The sequence below is a fragment of the Oncorhynchus mykiss genome, chromosome 18, assembly GCF_057628025.1.
Source record: "Oncorhynchus mykiss isolate SJ-2025 chromosome 18, ASM5762802v1, whole genome shotgun sequence".
NCBI lineage: Eukaryota > Metazoa > Chordata > Actinopteri > Salmoniformes > Salmonidae > Oncorhynchus > Oncorhynchus mykiss.
This window is the reverse complement of record NC_143039.1, coordinates 74730818-74745181: the sequence shown is the minus strand read 5'-3', so window position 1 is coordinate 74745181 and position 14364 is coordinate 74730818. Positions and strand designations below refer to the sequence as shown.

At 47.0% G+C, this 14364-nt stretch overlaps 1 protein-coding gene across 1 annotated transcript; it reads left to right on the top strand.

Moving 5' to 3' along the window:
- Positions 1–8756: 8756 nt before the first annotated feature.
- On the top strand, positions 8757–12187 carry sox4a (SRY-box transcription factor 4a). The gene has a single exon (XM_021572761.3). It carries the CDS (start codon positions 8757–8759, stop codon positions 9900–9902), a length of 1146 nt encoding a protein of 381 aa, XP_021428436.3. The 3' UTR covers positions 9903–12187.
- Positions 12188–14364: the final 2177 nt, after the last annotated feature.

Here is a 14364-nt window from a genome sequence, read left to right as displayed (position 1 = left end):
TCTTTGGTTCCAAATATTGGGGAAGATGCCAGAGTTTAGGATTATGCTGATTATGTGGTCTGTATTTTTTTTTATAATGTTTATAATTTCATTTAGGATACCACAGGCCTTTTTGAGTTTTAGGGTTTGTGTTTTGTCCTGTAGTTTGTTCAGTGTAATTGGAGAATCCAGTGTGTTCTGGAATCCAGTGGGTTCTGGAATCCAGTGTGTTCTGTAATCCAGTGGGTTCTGTAATCCAGTGGGTTCTGGTCGTCTTTAATAGTTGAGTCTAAGATTTGTATTTGATCATGTATATGTTTTTGCTGTTTGTTCGTTGTTATAGAGACAGATATATTGGAGAAGTGGTTTACCCATACATCTCCGTTTTGCATTGATAACTCTTCGTGTTGTTGTTTGTTTTCCAATTTAACCAGAAGTGGTTAGAGTCTATGGATTATTTAATTACACTGAGCTGATTTCTGACATGCTGTTCCTTCTTTTTCCATAGTGTATTTTTGTATTGTTTTAGTGATTCACCATAGTGAAGGCACAGGCTTAGGTTTCCTGGGATTCTAGGTTTTTGTTTGGATAGGTTTTTCTCAATTTCTTTCTTAAGTTTTTTGAATTCTTCGTCAAACCATTTGTCGTTGTTGTTTTCTTTGGTTGTCTGCTTGAAAAAATGTTTGATAGTGAAGCTGAGAGGTCAAAAATTCTGCTCAGGTTATCTAAGTTTAAACCTTCACTATTAGAGTGAAACCTTTTGTCCTGGCAATTCAGTCTACAAGGGATTGAATTTATCATTGCCTAATTGTTTTTTTGGTAGGTTTGTCTACTATTTTCCTTCCATCTGTAGCATTTCTTAATACTACTCGGTTCCTTTGGCTTTGATGCCTCATGGTTGATCATTGCTCTGTTCAAATAGACTGTGATTTTGCTGTAAACTGAAAGGAGTGTCAGTGGGCTGACTGAGAACGCTCTAAGTGTTTGGGTTGAGGTCAGTGATAAAGTCATCTACAGTACTACTGCCGAGGGATAATATGTAGGTGTATCTACCGTGAGAGTCCACTACCATTGACCATGTACAGGACACCTGTGTGCGACAGAGCTTGTGACCCGTTTTTCTTGATTGTTTTGTCATAGTTGTGTCTAGGGGCGGGGGGGCATATTTAGGAGGGAATGCTGTCACCTCCAGGTAGGTGTTGGTCCCCCTGTGTGCTGAGGGTGTCGGGCTCTTGTCCTGTTCTGTCATTTGGGGCGGCAGGGTAGCCTAGTGGTTAGAGCGTTGGACTAGTAACCGCAAGGTTGTGAGTTCAAACCCCCGAGCTGACAAGGTACAAATCTGTCGTTCTGCCCCTGAACAGGCAGTTAACCCACTGTTCCCAGGCCGTCATTGAAAATAAGAATTTGTTCTTAACTGACTTGCCTGGTTAAATAAAGGTAAAATAAAAAAAAATTTAATTCGCCACAGACTAGTACATGTCCCTGGGCCTGGAAATGGTTGATCTCCCCCTCTAGGATGGAGAAGTTAAAGTATGGGGATTATATTGGGGGGATATAGGTAATATACATGAGGACATTTTTCTCTGTCAACATAAGATTATTCATTTCTAGCCAAAATGTTCCTGTTTTGACTAATTTAATAGAGTGGGTTAGGTCTGCTCTATATCCGATTTACATACCCACTGAGTCTCTTCCCTGTTTCACACCTGGTAGTTTGGTGGATGGGATTACCAGCTCTCTGTAACCTAGAGGGCAACCAGTGGGTCCATCTCCTCTATACCACCCACCTGGTAGTTTGGTGGATGGGACTACCAGCTCTCTGTAAACTAGAGGGCAACCAGTGGGTCCATCTCCTCTATACCACCCACCTGGTAGTTTGGTGGATGGGACTACCAGCTCTCTGTAAACTAGAGGCCAACCAGTGGGTCCATCTCCTCTACACCAGGTTTCTGTAGGATGACAGTGTCAATATTTCCAATTTCTTTGATGAAGTCTGATTTCCTGCTCTTAAGGCCAAAGCCAGATGACCTCTGACCTTGTATATTCCAGGATGAGACAGTAAAAGCTTTGTGTTCCATAGTGTCTAGTGTTGTTTTGGTGTGGTTTAGGCCTGGACCATCACAGTAGGTGTGAGCATAGCATGTTGAGCATCTGATACATACCTCCTAGGTCGCAGGATGGTGCTTGGGGGGGTATATTAGTGGGGGTTGGACCTGTTGCTGGGCATATGTAATGTTGATCTCCTTGCTGCAGGGGTGGGGGGCATGGGGGGGGGGGGGGCATAAGACTGGTCCGGGGGGGGGGGGGCTACGTAGGGTGTGGCTAGGGTTTGTTTGGGGAGGGGTCGACTGGTTGAGGTGAGGATGTGGCTGGTGGTTTTGTGGTTTAGGTGTAGGTCCTCTTGGTGTAGGTCCTCTTGGTGTGAATCCTCTGGGTGTAGATCCTCTAGGTGTGAATCCTCTGGGTGTAGGTCCTCTTGGTATATTAGTGGGGGTTGGACCTGTTGCTGGGCATATGTAATGTTGATCTCCTTGCTGCAGGGGTGGGGGGCATGGGGGGGGGCATAAGACTGGTCCGGGGGGGGGGGGGGGCTACGTAGGGTGTGGCTAGGGTTTGTTTGGGGAGGGGTCGACTGGTTGAGGTGAGGATGTGGCTGGTGGTTTTGTGGTTTAGGTGTAGGTCCTCTTGGTGTAGGTCCTCTTGGTGTGAGTCCTCTGGGTGTAGATCCTCTAGGTGTGAATCCTCTGGGTGTAGGTCCTCTTGGTATATTAGTGGGGGTTGGACCTGTTGCTGGGCATATGTAATGTTGATCTCCTTGCTGCAGGGGTGGGGGGCATGGGGGGGGGGCATAAGACTGGTCCGGGGGGGGGGGGCTACGTAGGGTGTGGCTAGGGTTTGTTTGGGGAGGGGTCGACTGGTTGAGGTGAGGATGTGGCTGGTGGTTTTGTGGTTTAGGTGTAGGTCCTCTTGGTGTAGGTCCTCTTGGTGTGAATCCTCTGGGTGTAGATCCTCTAGGTGTGAATCCTCTGGGTGTAGGTCCTCTTGGTATATTAGTGGGGGTTGGACCTGTTGCTGGGCATATGTAATGTTGATCTCCTTGCTGCAGGGGTGGGGGGCATGGGGGGGGGGCATAAGACTGGTCCGGGGGGGGGGGGGGGCTACGTAGGGTGTGGCTAGGGTTTGTTTGGGGAGGGGTCGACTGGTTGAGGTGAGGATGTGGCTGGTGGTTTTGTGGTTTAGGTGTAGGTCCTCTTGGTGTAGGTCCTCTTGGTGTGAATCCTCTGGGTGTAGATCCTCTAGGTGTGAATCCTCTGGTTGTAGGTCCTCTTGGTATATTAGTGGGGGTTGGACCTGTTGCTGGGCATATGTAATGTTGATCTCCTTGCTGCAGGGGTGGGGGGCATGGGGGGGGGGCATAAGACTGGTCCGGGGGGGGGGCTACGTAGGGTGTGGCTAGGGTTTGTTTGGGGAGGGGTCGACTGGTTGAGGTGAGGATGTGGCTGGTGGTTTTGTGGTGTAGGTGTAGGTCCTCTTGGTGTAGGTCCTCTTGGTGTGAATCCTCTGGGTGTAGATCCTCTTGGTGTGAATCCTCTGGGTGTAGGTCCTCTTGGTGTGACCTCTCTTGTGTAGGTCCTCTTAGTTTGAATCATTTGGGGCTGGGTTCTCTTGGTGTGAATCCTCTTGGTGTAGGCCCTCTTGGTGTAAATCCTCTGGGTGTCGCTCCTCTTGGTGTGAATCCTCTTGGTGTAGGTCCTCTTGGTGTGAATCCTCCTGGTGTGAATCCTCTGGGTATAGATCCTCTTGGTGTGAATCCTCTTGGTGGAGGTCCTCTTTGTGTGAATCCTCTTGTTGTGAATCCTCTTGGTGTAGGGCCTCAGGGTGTGAATCCTCTAGGTGTAGGTCCTCTTGGTATGAATCCTCTGGGAGGAGGGCCTCTTGGTGTGAATCCTCTTGGAGGAGGGCCTCTTGGTGTGAATCCTCTGGGTGTAGGTCCTCTTGGTGTGAATACTCTTGGTGTAGGTCTTCTTGGTGTGGATCCTCTGGGTGGAGGGCCTCTTGGTGTGAATCCTCTGGGTGTAGGTCCTCTTGGAGTGAAACCTCTTGGTGTAGGTCCTCTTGGTATGAATCCTCTTGGTGTGAATCTTCTGGGTGTAGATCCTCTTGGTGTGAATCCTCTGGGTGTAGGACCTCTCCATGTGAATCCTCTTCGTGTAGGTCCTCTTGGTGTGAATCCTCTTGGTGTGAATCTTCTGGGTGTAGGTCCTCTTGGTGTGAACCCTCTTGGTGGAAGTCCTCTTGGTGTGAACCCTCTTGGTGTGAACCCTCTTGGTGTAGGTCCTCTTGGTATGAATCCTCTTGGTGTAGATCCTCTTGTTGTAGGTCCTCTTGGTGTAGGTCCTCTTGGTATGAAACCTCTTGGTGTAGAACCTCTTGGTGTAGAGCCTCTTGGTGTAGGTCCTCTTGGTATGTATCCTCTTGGTGTAGGTCCTCTTGGTATGAAGCCTCTTGGTGTAGGTCCTCTTGGTGTAGGTCGTCTTGGTGTAGGACCTCTTGGTATGAATCCTCTGGGTGTAGTTCCTCTTGGTATGAATCCTCTGGGTGTAGGTCCTCTTGGTGTAGGTCCTCTTGGTATGACTCCTCTTGGTGTAGGTCCTCTTGGTTTGAATCCTCTGGGTGTAGGTCCTCTTGGTATGAATCCTCTGGGTGTAGGTCCTCTTGGTGTAAGTCCTCTTGGTGTAAGTCCTCTTGGTGTAAGTCCTCTTGGTGTAGGTTCTCCTTTCTTCTCTCTCTGATCTCCCTCTGGTCTCCTTCTGGTCTCCCTCTGATCCCCATCTGATCTCCCTCTGGTCTCCATTTGTTCTCCTTTGTTCTCCCTCTGATCTCCCTCTGGTCTCCATTTTGTTCTCCTTTGTTCTCCCTCTGGTCTCCATTTGTTCTCCTTTGTTCTCCCTCTGTTCTCTCTCTGTTCTCCCTCTGGTCTCCCTCTGGTCTCCCTCTGGTCTCCATTTGTTCTCCTTTGTTCTCCCTCTGTTCCCTCTCTGTTCTCCCTCTGGTCTCCCTCTGGTCTCCATTTGTTCTCCTTTGTTCTCCCTCCTATTTTTCTGTTTTCATACCAGCTGTCCCTCTCTTTTCATCCTCATGATGTTTTTTAAAGATTGTGTAATGTGCAGGGCCTTCTGGTATCAGTGGCTGGTAACAGTAACAATGTGGGGTGAGAACTGACCACCTGTGCTGTCTGCCACATTCATACACACAGCAGACAGAACATGCAGTCTGCCTATGACTCAGTGGACAGAAACTGGTCAGCAAAACACAGTGTGTGTGTGTGTGTGTGTGTGCGTGCGTGCGTGCGTGCGTGCGTGTGTCTGTGTGTGTGTGTGTGTGTGTGTGTGTGTGTGCGTGTGTGTGTGTGCAGTGAGTCATTCAGTTTCTAACAAGCCTGTTATAACTGAGTTGGAGTTTTTCCAGGATTTCAAAGTTTGAACTGGTTGGAAAGTCCCCTTCACTTAGTTAAACAAGATAAGTATTCACACACACACACACACACAGACACACACAGACACACACACACACACACACACATGCACACGCACACACACAAAAAAAACTTAGAGGCCCCATTGTGCATGACCTTAAGTCAAATTGGTAGCTTCATTCCTCTGCAGTTAGGACAAAGGAGAAGCCTCTTTCTTACTGTCCATGGGAATCATACTGTTGAGCTCCAACCCCAGTCCGGCCCTTCTTAACTGATTCCCTGTGTGGGCTACTCATGGAGAATAACAGCAAGGTAATGTTTCTGTGTCGCAAGTGGCACCCTATTCCCAATGTAGTGCACTACTTTAGACCAGGGTGTACAGGGTAGTAGTGCACTGCTTTAGACCAGGCCTATAGGGTAGTAGTGCACTACTTTAGACCAGGGTCTATAGGGTAGTAGTGCACTACTTTAGACCAGGGTCTACAGGGTAGTAGTGCACTGCTTTAGACCAGGCCTATAGGGTAGTAGTGCACTACTTTAGACCAGGGTCTATAGGGTAGTAGTGCACTACTTTAGACCAGGGTCTATAGGGTAGTAGTGCACTGCTTTAGACCAGGTCTATAGGGTAGTAGTGCACTACTTTAGACCAGGGTCTATAGGGTAGTAGTGCACTACTTTAGACCAGGGTCTATAGGGTAGTAGTGCACTACTTATAGACAATGGTCTATAGGGTAGTAGTGCACTACTTTAGACCGGGGTCTATAGGGTAGTAGTGCACTACTTTAGACCAGGGTCTATAAGGTAGTAGTGCACTACTTTAGACCAGGGTGTACAGGGTAGTAGTGCACTGCTTTAGACCAGGCCTATAGGGTAGTAGTGCACTACTTTAGACCAGGGTCTATAGGGTAGTAGTGCACTACTTTAGACCAGGGTCTACAGGGTAGTAGTGCACTGCTTTAGACCAGGCCTATAGGGTAGTAGTGCACTACTTTAGACCAGGGTCTATAGGGTAGTAGTGCACTACTTTAGACCAGGGTCTATAGGGTAGTAGTGCACTGCTTTAGACCAGGTCTATAGGGTAGTAGTGCACTACTTTAGACCAGGGTCTATAGGGTAGTAGTGCACTACTTTAGACCAGGGTCTATAGGGTAGTAGTGCACTACTTATAGACAATGGTCTATAGGGTAGTAGTGCACTACTTTTGACCGGGGTCTATAGGGTAGTAGTGCACTACTTTAGACCAGGGTCTATAGGGTAGTAGGGCACTACTTTAGACCGGGGTCTATAGGTTAGTAGTGCACTACTTTAGACCAGGGTCTATAGGGTGGTAGGGCACTACTTTAGACCAGGGTCTATAGGGTAGTAGGGCACTACTTTAGACCGGGGTCTATAGGGTAGTAGTGCACTACTTTAGACCAGTGCCTATAGGGTAGTAGTGCACTACTTTAGACCAGGGTCTACAGGGTAGTAGTGCACTACTTTAGACCAGGGTCTATAGGGTAGTAGTGCACTACTTTAGACCAGGGACTATAGGGTAGTAGGGCACTACTTTAGACCAGGGTTTATAGGGTAGTAATGCACTACTTTAGACCAGGGTCTGTAGGGTAGTAGTGCACTACTTTAGACCAAGTCTGTAGGGTAGTAGTGCACTACTTTAGACCAGGGTCTATGGGGTAGTAGTGCACTACTTTAAACCAAGTCTATAGGGTAGTAGTGCACTACTTTAGAGCAGGACCTATAGGGTAGAAGTGCACTACTTTAGACTAGGACCTATAGGGTAGTAGTGCACTACTTTAGACTAGGACCTATAGGGTAGTAGTGCACTACTTTAGAGCAGGACCTATAGGGTAGTAGTGCACTACTTTAGGGCAGGACCTATAGGGTAGTAGTGCACTACTTTAGACTAGGACCTATAGGGTAGAAGTGCACTACTTTAGACCAAAGTATCATGATGAAGACAGGTTAACAAGGAATTGATATTCAAATGTATGATTTATTTAAGGTAGGTGCACAGACACACACAGACACAGATAGACACACATACACAAAAAAAAAATACACACACAAACACACGCCTGTGAAAACATGAATCACTTTCTCTCTGGCTCTACGCTGACATCTAGCGATGCCGCTTAACCAACCAGAGCGCAGCTGAGAGAGAGAACAATAACAACCTGTGTTATGAGCGCATGGCCTTGTAAACTGTAGGGACCATGTGCGCTCAAACAATAACCTTGTTAGAGCAACAATAAACACGTTGGTGGATGCTTGTGTTATGATTTATCTAATGGGTACTCTTTATGAGATTTCATTAATAAACAAAGATCCGTTTATATTATAAATGTATATTGTATCATGTCTTTTCGATCCCTGTCATGGCTGGCGTTGGTTTAATAGAATATACCATTTAATAACATTTACTGAAATAATTTACTTTCTTTTGTATTTATATAATCTAATTCCAGATTAACTTAATCCACATTGCATTGAACTAATGCATTTCTATTTATAAGCATGGGTCTTATTTTTGAGAAAGGCGGCAGAGGAAGGACTGCGAAGTTTTGACTCTCGGTTGGGTTCGGTCAGACAGGAATGAGGTCAGATACACGAATGTTCATTGCAGACCGATTATTATTACACGGTTTATTCAGCCAATGGACTCCGACTGGGCGTGGTTTTGGACAAAAACAGGATAGAGACAGCCTGTGATTGGCTGATTAGTGTAGCCTTTATTTCTCGCGAAGGGGATATAAAACTGTGTAGTGTTGAACGTTATGTTTACAGTATACTGGCAGACCGATAAGGAAAGAGAGGACTATGAAAAAGTGCGACACTTCCATTCTTCCACATGGTTCTGTCACTGCTAAGGCGAGCTGCGCAGACAGCGATATTATACCTCTCATAGGAAAGTTACAGTGTTGTTTTCAGCAGCGAAGTGCTCTAGGTATCACAGGGCGAGTTTTCAGTCGCACTGGCAGTTGAACGTTTGATTGCAGAACGTTGAAGGATTTTAACGTGTTATTTCGTTCTCTCTTTTTTGAAGATATACACGCACTAGCGACTAACTGCGCAGCGTCTCCAAAACGGACTGAAAGATAGAGGAGACTTGCAATAACTTTTACGCAATCGGTCCAGTGTGGTTCCATAAACATACGTTTATTAAGTGACTGAAAGAAAACCGATGATATAACAGCATTGGCAACTTTTACGCACTTTCTCACCATAACATAATTCTGAACAGCACTTTTTTTGGTACGTTTTCTGTCTAACGGAGAGATTGAGAAAGAAAGAAAGAGAAACGATGGTACAGCACATGAGCCACACAGAGAGCACAGATTCATTCTCTCCTGGTGGGGACGGCACCGATACCGGAGATATGGACTTGGACATGGACGCGTCTCCGCTATCCTCCACGGGAGGGGACCGAGGCAACGTCGCCTGGTGTAAAACCCCCACGGGACACATCAAGAGACCGATGAACGCATTTATGGTGTGGTCTCAAATCGAGAGGAGAAAGATCATGGAGCAGAGCCCGGACATGCACAACGCTGAGATTTCCAAGAGGTTGGGCAAGCGCTGGAAACTGCTCAAAGACACAGATAAGATACCGTTCATCCAGGAAGCAGAGCGGCTGAGACTCAAGCACATGGCCGACTATCCTGACTACAAGTATCGGCCACGGAAGAAGGTTAAGACGCCCAGCTCCAAGACAGAGCGGGGGGAGAGGGGAGAGAAAGGCGCGGATAGGAGCAGGGGTTCTAAGTTCTCATCGAAAAGAGGCTCTGGGTCTAGGGGGAACAGCAGAGTGCCCAAGCCGGGACAGGGGAGCGTCAAGCTGCCTACCCAGGGGCAAGAGTGTGCGTCTCCCGCGGATCACCACACGCTCTACAAATCCAGGTCAGTGACTGGTGCCCGGCAGATACCAGACAAGCCAGCCAGGCGCGGCTACATGTTTAGTGGGGGAGGGAGCTTGGACAGCGGGCCACCCTCTGTGGGAGTCCCAGGGAGTCCCGCCCTGAGCAGCTCCTCTGAGTCCTGTGACCCGATGAGCTTGTATGAAGACCAGGCGACGGGGGCGAACGAAGCACTTTCCTCTAACCCTTCAACATCCTCACCATCATCGGCAGTCCGCCTCAGGTACACACGTGCGTCCTCTCCAACCCCGTCCGTCTCTCACTCCTCTTCCTCCTCCCTCTCTTCTTCCTCGGATGAAGAGCTGGAGGATGAGCGGTTCGAGCTACAGCCGAGTCCCGGGTTTGAGAGCATGTCTCTGGGCAGCATGGGGCCATGTGAGTCGGAGCTCGACAGGGACCTGGACTGGAGCTTCGGCGAGTGTGGGGCGGGATCTCACTTTGACTTCCCCGACTACTGCACCCCCGAGGTCAGCGAGATGATCTCGGGAGACTGGCTGGAGTCCACCATCTCCAACCTCGTATTCACTTACTGAGCGGCGGAAGGGAGAGAAAACACAGAGAACAAGAGGGAAAGAGAAGCGCCCCGCCCCGCGCAAAACTAAAACACAGTGAGTGTGAAAGAAGAATCTTCAGACATTCTTTCAGATTATTAGGGAGAGTGAAATGTGAGCTAAACTAACCCTCGTTTTGGAAAGATTAGCCTAATATTAATGACATGTGTTTAGGTTAAATTGTGCAGAATGTGTGTATAAAAACATAATCGTCTGTTCCATGTGGGTATTGACAAAGACACGAACCGGGGACAGACAAGGGCGCTTTGTTGCCTGGTGCGCCGAACAGAAGGAAAGTGCATCGCTTGCATTTGGAGAGAGAAGAGAGAAGGACTCTGAGCACGCCTCTTTTAGAAGTGACACACACACAGACACACACACACACAGACTTACTGAACTGAAGTATTCAACCGGCTGGAAGGAGGAGGTTTCTAGGTTGATGGTGAACATGACTATGGGTAAATGGGCTTTTGGAGAGCTTGATGTTGCCATGGAGATGAAAGCAGTATAAGTGACCCACTTCAGTTGTTGTTCTCTGTGTGGGCGGGGTTTATGTAGGTGATATTCAGGTGGGGGTTTTCCTGAAGCTTAACATGCATGCGCTCCCTTGTGGAGTAGTCTGCACTGTTACATTGACTGATGCATCTGAAAATATGTTTATTACAATGTCATTACCGCGCTGATTGTGTGTGCGTGTGTGAGTGAGCGCGCGAGTGTGTGTGTGTGTGTGTGTGTGTGTGTGTGCGATCACGGAACACAGTTCACAATCACCAGCTTTCCTCTCAACGGCAGGACTTTTAATGAATTAACAACTCAAACTCAGAATCTTTTCTCTGAAACCTTTTACACTCTGAATGCACATTTCAGGACCAATACTCCCTTACTGCGCAACGCCTAGCACATCTGGCTGTAGTTATTCTATATCAGATGACGTTTTTTTATATATATATATCGATGTATTTACACCAGCCGAACATGTTTTTTTTTTTTTTTAAATACTTTGAAGTATTGTTATCGTATAATAGTGTGTAAACCATGCACCTGGCTGTATCCCTGTGCAGGAGGGCTAGAAGTGTATCTTATTTAAAATGTCGATATCTCTCACTTTTTTTAAAGGAGAACTCAGTAAGTGTGTCATTTTTCTATATGTGTATTTTTTTGTACGATATCTATGGGAGGGAGTGCCAGTGGGTGGTTGCTTTGATTCCTGATGTTCAAAGCCAGAGGGTCCGTTGTCACATATATTCTGCTCCTTTATACAATGTTTACACTTGACAGTATCGCGCCACGTGTTTCTTAAAGGCACAGTGTCTGTATTTACAAAAGGCCAAGTAAACACATCGACACCCCGCTACGTCACCAGAGCGTCAGCTGCACCCAGTGACTGTGTTTCAACAGTGGATTTGCATAACTTGGACCCAGATGTATTTGTGCTATCTTGTCAAGTGCTTGTCAAGGAGTGGCACGATGGCACAAACAGACTGGCGCCCAGGCTACAGTATATCAGAATTGTTCAAGAGAGAGATAGAGATGCTGTTGGTTTGAGAGGAAAACATCGGTATGCTTTTGTTGATAGGTTTGATTTGAAACCACTGGAAGGAATGTGACACTCACACATTCTAAATGCCTATTTGAGTCAGAGGGAGGTGGAGGGAGGTGGAGGAAGGTGGAGGGAGGTGGAGGGAGGTGGAGGAAGGTGGAGGGAGGTGTATGAAGTGCTTCGATCATCTATCATTGCATAATAAGAGTATTTAATCGTTTTTCTACCTGTTGGCTTACTTGGCTAAGACTAGCTAGCTAATTGTTTTTTCCTGTATTATGGCATGGCAAATTAGCAATTGTATTTCAGATTCAGGTATATGTATAGCTGTTGTGTTTAAGATTTTTTTTTTTTTTAAGAATATCAATTGAGGATATTTATGTTTATTGACTGTACTATAATGCAGATACGATTGTGTTTCTATGTAAAATGATCAACGACAGACACTAAAATTGCCATCTTTTGTCATTATGATGTTAATAATGATTGTGGTCCAGGATCTTTATTTTTTCATTTTTTTTCTTTTTCTCCATTTGTGCAATATGCTGTGTGTATGATCATGTTTCCTCCAATCGTACCATATCTCATTTGAATATAGAACTCAACGCCAGCCAATCGGGTCAACGACTGCCTCAGACCTCTATTACAGAGCATTTTTTTTATTTGTTTGTATGTTTGTTTGTTTTGTTTTTTTTCAAGACGGAAATAAAAATCAGCTGGAACTGAATCTTTCTGTCTCTGTCCTCATTGCGTTAATTTATTGGAAAAATGTAGGCGGCTGGCAATTCATTACAGTAGCCTGGGTACCAGTGTGTTTGTACAATCATGCCACTCCTTGCCACAAAATATGTCCTCGTCTTAGAGGAAAATAAGGGGTTCAGTAAAATGTGTTTCTTTGTATGCCAGTGCACGTTTGAGTTGAGCTGAATTATGTCTCAGATCAATAGGAGTGGCTCCTCTATCAATCGCCACGTGGAGAAAACGCGGCTGCCACGGCAACACTGTATCCAAGACCAAGGAGGTCGCACACAATTAGCTGGGGACGCCATTTATGTGCCTGCGTGTGTGAGGGGCGCAGCCAGCTATTTGGGATGGAGGAGCTTCTGCCAAACATTTCCTCGACATGACTTAATTGGGGGAAGGGGACGAAGGCAGGTGTGTCTGTGTGTCTGACTGTGTGTGTGTGTGTGTGTCTTTTTGTCTGTGTGCTTGTGCATATGTGTGTGTGTGTGTGTGTGTGTGTCTTAGTGTCTGAGTGTGTGTGTGTTGGGGAGTTGCAGCAATGAGACAAGATCAAAATTGGATATTTTGCGAAACTGGGGAGAAAAAGGGGGTTACATTTTTTTTTTTTTAAGTAGTGGCGTGGATCAGAAATCCAGTCCGTGTTTTGGTGTGACCACCATTTGCCTCATGCATCGCGACATATATTCTTCACATAGAGTTGACTGGGCTGTTGATTGTGGCCTGTGGAATATTGTCCCACTCCTTGTCCATGGGGGGCTGTGCAAAACGCGCTGGATATTGGCGGAAACTCGAACAAGCCGTCGTACACATTGATCCAAAACTTTCCAAACATGCCCAACGGGTGACATGTCTGTGTAAGAAACACAGTAGGAGACAGAGAGCTGGTTTCAAGCACAGAACGCAGCAGGGGTTTAATGTAAAGGACCACAGGAGGAGGCAGGTAGCTGGGTCCAGTGGCAGGCAGAAGGTTATACATAGGAGGAGGCAGGTAGCTGGGTCCAGGGGCAGGCAGAAGGTTATACACAGGAGGAGGCAGGTAGCTGGGTCCAGGGGCAGGCAGAAGGTTATACACAGGAGGAGGCAGGTAGCTGGGTCCAGTGGCAGCCAGAAGGTTATACACAGGAGGAGGCAGGTAGCTGGGTCCAGTGGCAGGCAGAAGGTTATACACAGGAGGAGGCAGGTAGCTGGGTCCAGTGGCAGGCAGAAGGTTATACACAGGAGGAGGCAGGTAGCTGGGTCCAGTGGCAGGCAGAAGGTCATACACAGGAGGAGGCAGGTAGCTGGGTCCAGTGGCAGGCAGAAGGTTATACACAGGAGGAGGCAGGTAGCTGGGTCCAGTGGCAGGCAGAAGGTCATACACAGGAGGAGGCAGGTAGCTGGGTCCAGTGGCAGGCAGAAGGTTATACACAAGAGGAGGCAGGTAGCTGGGTCCAGTGGCAGGCAGAAGGTTATACACAGGAGGAGGCAGGTAGCTGGGTCCAGTGGCAGGCAGAAACAGTACACGCAGGTAGGCAAAAACTATCATACACGGGAGGCGAGAAGGATGGGGAAAAACAGAACTCCGAAAAAGTGTCTCAAAATAATACCTCACAGTGATGGGGTGCAATAACTGAACTAAATAGTGTGGGATGATGACATGCAGGTGTGTGGACAGGTGATCAGAATTCAGGTGATTGGGATCTGGAGAGTGAGCTGCATTCTGGGGATCTATGTGTTTGAGAGTGTGAGTTGGATGCAGATGTTACAGTCTGGTGAGTATGTAGGCCATGATTTTTATTTATTTGATTTAACTAGGCAAGTCAGTTAAGAACAAATTCTTATTTTCGATGACAGCCTAGGAACAGTGGGTTAACTGCCTTGTTCAGGTTTTTGCCTTGTCGACTCAGGTATTCAATCTTGCAACCTTTTGGTTACTAGTCCAACGCTTTAAACACTAGGCTACCCTGCCACCCCATGATCACAGCAGATACTGACTGGTTTTCTGATTTTTTATTTATTTTTAATAGTATTTTATAGTATTCCAAGTGTAACGGATGTGAAACGGCTAGCTTAGTTAGCGTGGGCGCTAAATAGTGTTTCAATCAGTGACGTCACTTGCTCTGAGACCTAGAAGTAGTAGTTCCCCTTGCTCTGCAAGGGCCGCGGCTTTTGTGGAGCGAT

What these genes read in the sequence shown, in the direction of transcription:
- sox4a (XM_021572761.3), top strand. Translation starts at nt 8,757, where the DNA reads ATGGTACAGCACATGAGCCACACAGAGAGCACAGATTCATTCTCTCCT.